The sequence below is a fragment of the Caretta caretta genome, chromosome 2 (genome assembly GCF_965140235.1).
Source record: "Caretta caretta isolate rCarCar2 chromosome 2, rCarCar1.hap1, whole genome shotgun sequence".
Taxonomy (NCBI): domain Eukaryota; kingdom Metazoa; phylum Chordata; order Testudines; family Cheloniidae; genus Caretta; species Caretta caretta.
Genome location: NC_134207.1, coordinates 59,932,259 through 59,944,743, shown reverse-complemented (window position 1 = coordinate 59,944,743; position 12,485 = coordinate 59,932,259). Strand labels below are relative to the sequence as shown.

The 12,485-nt window shown below is 41.7% G+C and overlaps 1 protein-coding gene across 9 annotated transcripts in view; it reads left to right on the top strand.

The window, feature by feature from the left end:
- Nucleotides 1-12,485, top strand: part of SULF1 (sulfatase 1) — a 175,609-nt gene that overhangs the window by 96,114 nt on the left and 67,010 nt on the right. For all 9 annotated transcript variants that reach the window (XM_048840903.2, XM_048840899.2, XM_048840901.2 and 6 more), the window contains 2 exons: nucleotides 2,982-3,133; nucleotides 5,137-5,306. In XM_048840903.2, coding sequence (XP_048696860.1) covers nucleotides 2,982-3,133; nucleotides 5,137-5,306 — 322 coding nt within the window. The remainder of the gene's footprint in view (nucleotides 1-2,981; nucleotides 3,134-5,136; nucleotides 5,307-12,485) is intronic.

The window sequence follows — 12,485 nt, the reverse complement described above, 5'->3', positions numbered from 1 at the left end:
AAGTCTAGGAACACCAGGGAAGTTCCAGAAGATTGGAAGAAAGCTAATGTTGTGCCAATATTTAAAAAGGGTAAACAGGCTCACCTGGGTAATTATAGACTTGTCAGTCTGACTTAGATCCCAGGCAAGATAATGGAACAGCTGATACAGGACTTGATTAATAAAGAATTAAAGGAGGCTAATAACATTAATGCCAATCAGAATGGGGTTTATGGAAAATAGATCCAGTCAAACTAACTTTGTCTTTTTTGATGAGATTATAAATTTGGCTGATGAAGGTAATAGTGTTGATGTAATATACTTCTGTAAGGCATTTGAATTTATAATCACATTTGATTAAAAAACTAGAAAGATATAAAATTAACATAACACACATTAAATGGATTAAAAGGTGGATAACTGATAGGTGTCAATGTAATTGTAAACAAGGAATAATATGAAATAGGTATGTTTCTAGTCGGGTCCTGCTGGGATCTGTTCTTGGTTGCATTCGATTTCACGTAATTATTAATGAGTTGGAAGAAAACATAAAAACATCACTGAAAAAGTTTGCAGATGACACAAAAATTGGGGAAGTGGTAAATAATTTAAGAGGATATGTCACTGATACAGAGCGATCTGGATCGCTTGGTAAACTGGGTGCAAAAAGCAATATGTGTTTTAATATGTAAACATCTGTATGTGTACATCTAGGAACAAAGAATGTAGGCCATACCTACATGACGGGGGACTCTATCCTGGGAAGCTGTGACTCTGAAAAAAAGATTTGGGGGTCCAGGTGGATAATCAGCTGATCATGATGTGGCTGTGGCCAAGAGAGCTAATGCAATCTTTGGATGCATAAATAGGGGAATTTCAAATAGGAGTAGAGAGTTATTTTACCTCTATGTTTAGCACTGGTATGACTGCGGCTGGAATGCTGTGTCCAGTTCTGGTGCTCAGAATTCAGGAAGGATATTGATAAATTGGAGAGGTTTTAGACGAAAGCCACATGAATTAAAGGATTAGGAAAGATGCCTTAAAGAGTATGTCTACACAGAAAATTAAGCCTGGGCTTGAGCCCCTAATCCCCTTGTTTCCACACACCAATTGTGTTAATCTAGGACTCGAACCTAGGGCTGCAGGACCCTGCAGGGCCCAAGCGCGTGTTAAGCCTATTGCTTTCCTGTGTGCACATGGCCCCAGCTTGACTTGGGTCCCGGAAGTCTTCTGGATGTATCCCATAGTTCCTTAGTCCTGTCTACGCTGACAATCTGTGATGCAGTCTATTGCACTCTGTTGCAAATGGAAGTCACACCTCCATTTGCAAAGGTCAGCCGCTCAGATCAGTGTTAACCCATTCTTCTGAAGATAATTAGGACATGAGTCTCCAGAGCTGTCAATCTATTAAAATGAAACCTTGCAATTCTTAATTTTTAAAATGGGGTGTTCAAAGAAGGTGTTTTTTTCTGTTGTTTTTATATATTTTTGTCTGTTTGTTTTGAAGTTTGACATAAAATGAAAGTGTCAGAGGAAAAACACACACCACTGGTTATGGAGCAGTGAATGTGCCCCCTCTGCACCCTGGAAGGCAGGGATAAGGGATCCCAGGGAGAATGGCTTCCACTCGCTACTCTGACCGGGCACCCAGCCCAGGCACCCCTGCACATGCCAAAGGAGATCAGACTGAACATTCTGATATTTTCCCCTTTTTCCAGCACTTTCAAATTCAAATGGTGAAGCTGGCATGGTAACCTCCCCCGCCCTCCACTGGGAATTGTTTTGTAAACCTTCCCACACATGTGCTTTTTGTTCAGATTGAATTTGGTGTTTCCCTAGCTGCTTCCATTTCCTGGTTAAAAACAGCATTTGTCATGTCTGAGGTACAATTCAGAACAACACCGGGGAACTATAGGCAATTTACCAGCATAGGGACTTTGCCTGTGGGAAGGGAAACATCCTCTTGGTCACTCACCCCCAAAGGAGTCTGGCTTGGTGTGCACAGGAAAGCCCCTCATTTCTGACTGTTGATGAGGTAGACAGTGGAAAGTGTATCCACTGAAGGATTCACCCACTCTTCATTCCCCTCTGGGAACTGGTATGAGGAACTGCAGTCACTTGGGGTGTTGGGGTGAAGGAAGAAATAGCAAATGAATGGACCTGACTTCTGAGAGTTACCAGCTCTGGATAAAGGAGGTAGCTTCTGGCAATAGATCAGGAGCAGCTCTCAGGGAAAGAACTGTCCATGTTATTGCATGTCACTCTTAGTAGCAGCAGACCTATAGCCTGCTTCCTTGGTCCTCTCATCTCCTTCACTTCTGCCTCACAGAACCTGTAGTAACAGACTGACCTTCTCAAACTAGGCTCTTCTAAGAAGGAGCATTTTCTTTCCCAAAGACAGTGTCCTGCGTTTTTGCCCATCAGTTCCAAGGGATTGCTATGAGTCCTGCCATAGACCAATGTCCGCAACTCCTGTATCCAGCCAGGAAGTGTAGCAGTATGGCCAACTACAAACATTCAAAAATCATGAGCCAAATCCTAAACAATGTGAAATTTGGCTTACTCATGAGATTCTAAAAAATTTTGGGTTTTTTAATTTACCTTCTGGGTTTTGACCATATAGTCCATTTTCAAACTTTTCTCTACAACCATGATTGCTAGAAACTTATTCATTTTAAATGAAAAGTAAGAGTCTCATATGATCACATGACTCCAGGAGCTGGGGCTTAAGAAAAACATCTAAAATCAGGAGAGTTGGCAACAGGGTCTGGGAAATACCTCATTTTAATTTTAAAAATATGAAACTATTAATATTGGCGGTTATTTTATCTGAATTTCAGACGTGCAACATCTTGACTCATATTAACACATTTTTATGTTGATGTGGTCCACAGTAAAATAGGACCCTTCATTCACATATTTATGCTTTTGAGATGAACTAGAAAATTGAGAGTGAAAAGCCAAAATTTCCCTGATGTATGTGCCTTTTTTCTCCTTCACAGCTTTTTTTGGGAAATACCTCAATGAATACAATGGCAGCTACATCCCTCCTGGGTGGAGAGAGTGGGTTGGATTAATCAAGAACTCTCGCTTTTATAATTACTCCGTTTGTCACAATGGCTACAAAGAGAAACATGGATTTGATTATGCAAAGGTATGGTCCAGACACATTTACCTTTGATTGATTACACCTAAAGAGTACATGTGTCATTTTCTCACAGTCATAGAATCAGATAATTTGAGATCAGTTTCTCAAATTTAAAGGCGCCATTGTAGAATGAATAAAAAGCTACAAAGGGTCTTTAATCTGGTCTCTCTCTCTCTCTCTCTCTCTCTCTCAGAAATGGATGGCTCCATGTAAGAAAAAAGAATAAAGGCCATTCTTGAAGAAAATATTGTGTCTTGTGTTGCTGATCTCTTATGTTAAGATGATGGTATAGCTGAGTATTGCTAGTTATTAGCCATATTAAGCAAAGCTTATCTGGTGCTGTTTTCCATTATACTGGGGGGGGCGGGGGCGGGGGAAGGAAATAGTGTGTCTGTGGTGTCAGGCTCTGGGTATGAGAATGAGAATAGATAAGTGCAAAAAACAAGGGTTAGACAACTTCAGACTTTGTTTGCACTCCTGACAACATTTGGAATGTATGCCAAGGAGACCTGCCCACTGCAGTGAGATTTCTCAGAAGTGTGTAGCACTGGAAATTCTGTAGTTTCCAAATCACTTTATGCAAGCTGGAATTTCCTCAGAATGGAGCTCGTGGAGGATGATACAGATGTTGCAGCTGTAGTTTCTGACCCATGTAATGAGATTTCATTGGAAGCTCACAATAGCTGTTTCTGATTTCCCCACCCATAGAAATTACATGACACTGATACAAAGTGTAAAAAAGAAAATAAAGAATACTGGTTAGTTATAAATTCCTTCCACATCCTCTGTGTATAGCAAGAATGTATAATGTTTATGAAAATAGGAAGAAAATTAAGAGAGCAATAACCCATTCAATGACCTCCTCTCAGGGTAATTCATTTTACGGGACTGAGATATCAAAAATTGCCCAAATACTGGTGCCCTGGTAGGTGACCGGATCATCATGGTTCCTATAAATAAGAAGTCAGTCTCTTTCACATCATTACAGGAGCATTAACATCTAGACTACTTTATCTGCTGTGTGAGGGGGGGGGAGGGGGATGGGGGAAAAGAGAGAGAGAGATTACAGCTGGTTGGCTTGTCCTAACACTGACATGCAAGGGACACAGATCCAGTCCCTCAGGCACTGCTTTTGCAGCTGTTTGGGGTCTTGAATTCACAACATGTGATTAGTCATGCCTGAAAGTGCTTGAAATTGCAAACATCATCTCGGAACTTTCTCAATGAAACTCACACTAGACCGCCAGGCCAACAAAGAATGCTTAGAGGTGGCAGGTGGTTTAATTTAAGTTTTCATCTTTTTTTCTTCTTTCCATTTCCTCCCTTTCCCTTGTAGACTTCCATTTGCCACCTTGGCTGCAGGTTAAGCCAGTTTATTAGCAAGTAACAACCTTAACCTCAGCAGCTGCAATTCTTTATGTTGTATAATTAAAAGAACAGACCCTGCAGGAATTCAAGTACTCCCTATATTTATATGTTTAAATGCAATTTCTTTGATAAAGACATTCCTAGGCAACCATATTTTTTTAATATGTTCAGTATTGTAGCCTTCTCCCAGGTCGCACAGAGACAAATCTATATTTTGAAGAAAGCACATAATAAGGACTTAGATGTAAATATGAAATGATATTAGGTATGGGTGGTTTCTTGCACTTTGGTATCATTATGTTTTGTCGAAGAGCTTTATTAACAAAATTTAAGTAGTATATATCGGCTCTATTTTATGTGCTGGAAAACACCATGTTGCCAAGTCTGGTAATCATATTCAGTTAATACAACCTGTTTTATGGGTAAGAGAGTTTTGCAAAATACACTCCCATCTAATATGCCTTCCTAAGAAAGTAATTAGTGCCTGGTGTGTTCTGTGTTCTTTATGATCATGTGCCTCTTTGAAGGTACGTTTTTACTTCCTGATCTAAGCGCTAATGATTGCTTGGTATAACATAATACTGTGATCTGATTAATGATGCACTTTGTAATTTTTATTTTGTGTTAAATGTATGTTACAGGACTACTTCACAGACTTAATCACTAATGAGAGCATTAATTACTTCAAAATGTCTAAGAGAATGTATCCCCATAGGCCCATAATGATGGTTATTAGCCATGCTGCCCCTCACGGCCCTGAGGATTCTGCACCACAATTTTCAGAGCTCTATCCAAATGCTTCGCAGCACATGTAAGTAAAATTTGGCTTCTGCCAACTCTGGGTATGTGTATTGCTTCTTATTGTTTTTCATGGAGATGCTGCAGGACCATACATTTGAGGGATCTGTAGTGAGTAGCAAATATAACTCCTTTTTAGTCCAACTGTATGTTGTACTGTGCTTGTTCCTTTAGGGACGTACAATGCCAACTTTTACCATCGTGAGGAACTCTTTTCTCTGGGGAAGTGGTGTAAGACTAAGAGCTCTTTATTAGAGAAGTACAAGGCTCTTGGCCATTTTGTTAAGGCAGCTTCTTACAATATGTTGAAACAAGTAGACACTGTGAGAACCTTCTGCAAAGGTATTACTTCCTTCATGTTCCTCTAGGATATAGTTTTCCTGAGAGCTGGTTAACTGAATATGTTCGTTGTGGCATCGTCCTTCGGCAGCTTTTGTGCAGATGTTCACACCAGGCTTGCTTACGGAACAGCAATAGCCTGGTTCCCAAGCAGCCTGTCAGTCTGTGTTTTTAAATAACATGCTGCTTATTATTTTTGGAAGGTGGTTCTACTGTTCTAATGACTGTCCCTACTGGCTTTGGGTCCAATAAATTGTTAATTAAAAGGTTTTGCATTTATCTGAGGAAATGAGGACACATGTACAACGTCCCTTTTTGTGTGTTGTTCTACAGGTATATATTCTAATGTGTGCAAGTAGGTGATAGGCAGCAGCAGATCCAAATGAATTTATTTTTGTTTTAGATTATAACATAGGAGGAGTTCTGACTGGAAATCTCCTGTTCTAACCCCCTAGATATGGATTATGCATATTCTTTTCACAGTGTGAAGTACAGGAATTGTTCCGATTACCACCTGCCCTTTCATTCATGATCATGTGGACCAATTTAGACTCATAGAAGATTAGGGTTGAAAGAGGAGATCATCAGGAGGTCATCTGGTCCAGGGGTTCCTTGATGAGGCCCCCTCAACATGCTATAAAAATGCGAGGGCCCAGCGTGGGTGGGGAACTTGGGGCTCCAGGCCGGGGTGGGACCTTTGGGCGAAGGCATAGTTTTACTTCTATTGGCGGAGGGGCAAGAGCTGGCAGGGCTTGAGCCAGCTCTTCACAGCGGGGTCCAGGGAGGGAGCGAGCGAGCGCCACCTCCACACCCTGACTCACTCAGGAGGCCACCCAGCCTGTCTGGGCTGTGGGGGGATGCAACCAAAAAATATAACTCAAAGAGGGGATTCAGTTCAAAAAGTTTGAAAATTGCTCAGGGTGCAGGGAGGGGGTAGCTAGGGGCTGTGTGCATGCAGGTGGGTAGCTCAGGGTGCAGGGAGGGGGTAGCTGGGGCTGTGTCCAGGCAAGGGGGTAGCTCAGGATGCAGGCAAGGCATAGCTAGGGACTGTGTACTGGTAGGGGAGTAGCTCAGGGTGCAGGCAGGGCATAGCTAGGGGCTGTGTATGAGTGTAGGGGGGGGGCTCCCAGCTTCATGGGGGCAGGGGGAGAGCGCGCTGGGGCTCTTGGCTCCTGGCTTGGGGTGGGGGGAGATTTGCCAGTTTCAGCCGCTCATCGCTCCCGGCTTTGTGGGGGTGCTGGGGTGGGGATGGGGGGCACACTGGCTTTAGCCTATGTCTAGCAACTGTGGTCTGCTTTCTCCCAGACCTTTTGCTCTTTCCCTTCACTCTTTCCTGCATGTTTTTTTCCTCCTGTCTCTGAGTTTCCCTCCTCCTAGGAGCAACTACAGGCTACTTCACCTGCAGCTCCTATCTGCTGCCAACTTCCTGGCTTTATTCTAGCCCCTCCTGTTCTTCTTCTGCTGGGCTCCATCTTCAGTCAGGCTTTCAGTCTCTGCTCTTCCCTAGCTGCAGCCTATCAGGTTAATTATCCTCATTTAACATGCTCTGCGTTGTGTGGGGTGAACATCACATCACACATTCATTCTCACATTTGTCAGTAGTGCAAACCAAGCCCAAATGTTCATGGCTATATTAGGCAATGGGGTAATGCCTGCCTGCTTTCACAAGTACCGGTATTGTAAGTTCAGTTGTTAAGTACGCACTTTAACGGGAAACCAGTTCTTGAGAAGAGTTCTAGATATTGGGTTTGGAATTGGTGCTATCCTTCTGTGTTCTGAGGATACAATAAGACATTGTTCACAAGTTAATGGGGCAGATTCTCTCTACCCTTTGGCAAAGAGTAGTATAATTTTCACTCTTAACTATAGCTGGGATTCATCTTAGGGGAGGCTAGGAGGTGATACTGTTAGATTTCCCTTAGGGATTGTGTTCAGCAGAGAGGCACTACATCAGCACATGTCCCTGTTGGCCTTGTCCTTCCTGTCCCTGGGATAACCAGCTCATTTTAGGATCTGTCCTGCCAGGTAGAACCCAGAGGGCAGGAAGTTTCTGCTGCTTTATCCTGTTTCTGAAGACTTTATGACTGCTTGTGTTTGGAGTCTGGGTTCCTTGGCTTGCATTGGTGGAACCAATGAAGTAAATAAGTCCCCAAGGTTTAACAGTAAAGGAACATAAAAAATCCTGTTTTTGTTTTGTAAGTCCATTAGAAATGTTACATGAGCTATCTGAATAGGTGAAGCTGTGGATTGTGGTTGTCCATTTGAAAATTTGCTTTGCTTTGCGTGCTTGTGCAAACTACTCTTCCTATTATCTGTATAGACCAGAAAACTGTGAAATCAAAATAGCTTTAATCTGCTAAGATGCTTGTTTTGGAAGCCAGAAAGCATGAATCAGGTGTGTCTCTTCCTGTCTACCTTGGTGGCCTGGATTTCCTGGCATCTTTGTTGTAAAGTGTTCCTTCTCTAGCTGCCACGAGAGAGAGACTTGGGTGGATTGTTTTGTATTTCTTGTGAATGACTGGGCAGGTTAAGAGTTCAGTCAGCAGACAAAGAAGTGAGACAAATTGAAGACAAACTGCCAATTTGGGTGCATGAAGCTACTAAATAGCTGGTTTCTATAGCAAAAGCATTAGCAACATGTTCTGACTAAAAGAAAGAAGCTAAGTGTCTCACACAAATATGTGGCTGTCCCTGTGAAAACAGTGCAAGGGCAATAAAATCCCTCCTGCCTGGGTTAGTGTAACTTGAACGTTTAACCCTTGGGTTTTCTTCCTTGGTGGTCAAGCATCATTTGGATCACTTTTGTCTGACCTTGGGTTACAACCATCTGACCTTCGATTTTGTTTTTAAAATGTAGTTGTGATATCGTGTTACTGTAATGCTTATCTCCAGAAAAGAAGGGAAACCAGGTCAAAAGCTGCTTGCTGGCTTTGCAAACTGAGCTGGAAGGTTAGAGACCAAAAATGCCTAGAGACCAAGAATTAAGTCTATCAGCCACATGCAAGAGGAGATTCTGTTTAATAAGACAGTAGTTTAAACATGCCCTTAAATTATGTATCAGTTCATTGCTGGTTGAGAGTCTGTATTGTTTGTTGTTTAAAATATTAGCTGTTTAAAAAAATAGAGGTATGTTTGATTAGGAATGAGCTATTGGGTCACATGTATTGAGCTGCAGTATAGCTGCCATAGCAATATTTCCATTCCTCTTTGATTTCATATTTGTTTTTTTCTTTTGTGTCCTCACCTACTTGAGTGAAAGAAGAAAGTCAAATGCACACAGGTAGAAATTCTCATATTGTTTTTTAATCCTTTTTTGTCAAAAATATATATGGTAATATTGCCAAACCGAAAAGATGGACTTGCACACTGCTGTCATTTCACAGCGCTATCCTTCCACTTCCACCATACGAATGAACGCTCACACATTGAATGAAAACACTTCAAAAGACAAGCAAGACTATGAAATGCTTGCTGTGAATCCTTACTACAAATGTTCACTTGTTAACTTCAATCATCTTCAATTTAAAGTGAAAATCAAACTTTCTCATATTCGATTCAGTAAAGGATGAAATCTTTTTATAAGTATGAAGAACACCGTCTCTGGGCTCTTGGAATTTTTCCTAATCCATACAGTGTTTGCAGAGTTAAAAGAATTCCTTGAGTGTTGGCTGTTGTTTGGTATCTATCCCATGTTGGCATGGTGGTCTTTTCTGAAAATATGTCATACTGCCACATCCATCCATCTACACTCAAAAAATTGTTTCCAGAGAATAAATCAGTATTTGAAAAGATTAAATACATAATGCAGGAATATGCGATTCTGCTGGCACAATGGATGTCAACCATTGTGAAGCTGGGTGGCTAGACTTTAGGAAATACTGTATTTAAATATGAAATTTACATATACAAAAGATGGCTCTATCCAGGTGTCTGTCAGATAAAGTGGAGTCCTACTCCATGGCACAACCTAGCATTAAGGCTCTGACTTAGAGAATACTTTCTCTGGCTCCCATGAAAGTCTAAATTCTTAGTTAAACTAAGGCCACCTTACGCTTCTCTGGCACTTTAGGTCCCTTTTACCCTCCAGCATAGAGTAGTCTTAGAACAACTGTGAATTAAGCCTGAGATGTTTATAGCACTTCTGAAAGAAAATAAAATTATATGATATAAACAAACTTTAGAAGTAAAAATCCACATTACCAAAAAATGTCAGAAATGGAAATCCAGAACATTTCTTGCTGTGTTGAATAAAAAATTTTCAGCCTGACAGGAGGACCACTGTCAGAATCTATGGTTGTCTATAACCATAAGAAACGAATTAGTACCCCAAGAATGGCATTAATGGTTTCAGAAAAGCGAAGTGGTATACAAACCAGACGTTTTTAGGATTTTAAAACTTTATTTTTTAATTTTTTTAAAAGTGTAAGGTGCTGAACTGAGAGTTCAGGTGAGTGATGTTTATTCACAATATGAGTGCAGCATGAAAAGAATCAACATAAGCTTCCCCCCAACATGCCTCAGATACTGCCCTTCAGGTGTAATCTAGGTCTAGGGGTGAGGCAATGGTTCATTCTCCTTGCCCATTTAGTCATTGATGTGTCTGCTGAGACTGTCAACAACCTGACAATTATGGTGGTCTTTTTTGTAATGTGGGCACTTATCCACTAGAAGCTAGACTGGGATCACAAAATTACTTCGTATAGGGACAAATGAGTCTCACAAAACTGGGTGACTGGGCAACAAAATGGCAGATGAAATTCATTGTTGATAAATGCAAAGTAATGCACTTTGGAAAACATAATCCCAACTATACATATAAAATGATGGGGTCTAAATTATCTGTTAGATCCAGAAAGAGATCTTGAAGTCATTGTAGATAGTTTTCTGAAAACATACATTCAATGTGCAGTGGCACTCAAAAAAGCTAACAAAATGTTGAGAATCATTAAGAAAGGGATAGAAAATAAGACAGAAAATATCATATTGTCTCTATTAAATCCATGGTACGCCCACATCCTGAATACTGCTTGCAGATGTGGTCGCCCCATCTCAAAAAAGATATATTGAAATTGGAAAAGGTTCGGAAAAGGGTAACAAAAATGACTAGGGATATGGAACAGCTTCCATCTGAGGAGAGATTAATAAGACTGGGGCTTTTCAACTTGGAAAAGACATGACTAATGGGGGATATAATAGAAGTCTATAAAATCATGACTGCTGTGGAGAAAGTAATAAAAAAGTGTTATTTACTCCTCCTTATTTACTCCCTTCACAAACACAAGAACTAGAAGTCACCAAGTGAAAGTTCTAGACAGCAGGTTTAAAACAAACAAGAGGAAGTATTTCTTCACACAACGCAGAGTCAACTTTTGGAACTTTTTGCTAGAGGACATTGTGAAGGCCAAGACTATAACAGGGTTAAAAAAAAAGGACTACATAAATTCATGGAGGATACGTCCATCAATGGCTATTAGTCAGAGTGGGCAAGGATAGTGTCCCTAGCCTTTGTTTGCCAGAAGCTGGGAATGGGGGACAGGGGATGAATCACTTGATGGTTATCCTGTTCTGTTCATTCTCCCTGCAGCACCTGGCATTGGCCACCGTTAGAAGACAGGACTTTGGTCTGATCCAGTATGGCCGTTTTTATGTTCAGTGGCTCTTGTCACTACTACTCTGAGGCCTATTTGAACTGATGACCTAGACATGAATGACGTGGTCATCCAGTTCGTTGGAAACATCATTTTAAAAAAAGGATTGGAAGTAGAAATGTTGACATAAATTTAATTATTGGGATTTGTTTATTTATCTCCATAACTCTCTAGCCCTCTTGCAGCAGAAACAAGACTTTCTAAAGTAAAAAGGCAATTATGTTCAATGGGTATTGTGATACAGGAGGGCCAGGGAGCAGTGGTAGAGTGCTAGAGGGGAAATATATAAGGCCAAGGCTAATTAAGGCATGGTTCCCTGTAGACTAGGGAGGGTGGCTACAGATTAATTGGAGCACCTGCACTCAATTAAGGCCCTGTCAGGAACCTAATAAAACCCCCTGCTTCAGGCAGTCAAGGAGAAGGAGGAAGGAGAGAGGACTGGAGCTTGGAGGTGTGCTGTGAGACTTGAAAGATCAGAGAACCGACGTAAGGGACACTCTGCCCCAGCAGGGGAGGGAGACTCCCTACCGCAGCATCTAAGGCCCAAAGGTACCCCACCCAAGGGGGAAGAGGGTAAGAACCCGCAAGGGTTGAGAGGGGCTGCGGCTCAGAGTGAGGAGCAAACCCAGATTCCTCCCCTGCTTCCCTCCTCTACCACCTTCCTGGGCCACTAGCGGGGACCTCTGCAGCCCAAGAGCAGGAGCAAGGGGTGGTATCTTAGCCCCCCTGTTAAGAAAAGCACAGGACCCACCATACTAACATTGGCCATCTTGTCACAGTATAAACTTCTCTATGCTATATTCTAAGGAACTCAGTGTGGCAGATACACACACACACTTCCAGGGTGCCACCTGATGTACTGGGGTGCCATTAAGCCTGCTTGTTCCACCAGCCTGAGCTTCCTCACCCTGTCCCGCTAAGCCAGGCCCTCGAGCCTCCTCTAGCACACACACAGGTAGGGCCACACCCAGCTGCAGAAAGACACAGACACTGAGATCAGATCAGCTCGGGAATTGCCCAGCACTCACTTAACTTACAAATGTAGAATTATATACAAAAATATAACTGCCTTCAAAAATAAAACAATGTAAAACTTTAGAGCCTACAAGTCCACTCAGTCCTACTTCTTGTTCAGCCAATCATTCAGACAAACAAGTTTGTTTATATTTGCAGGAGATAATGTTGCCTGCTTCTTGTTTACAATG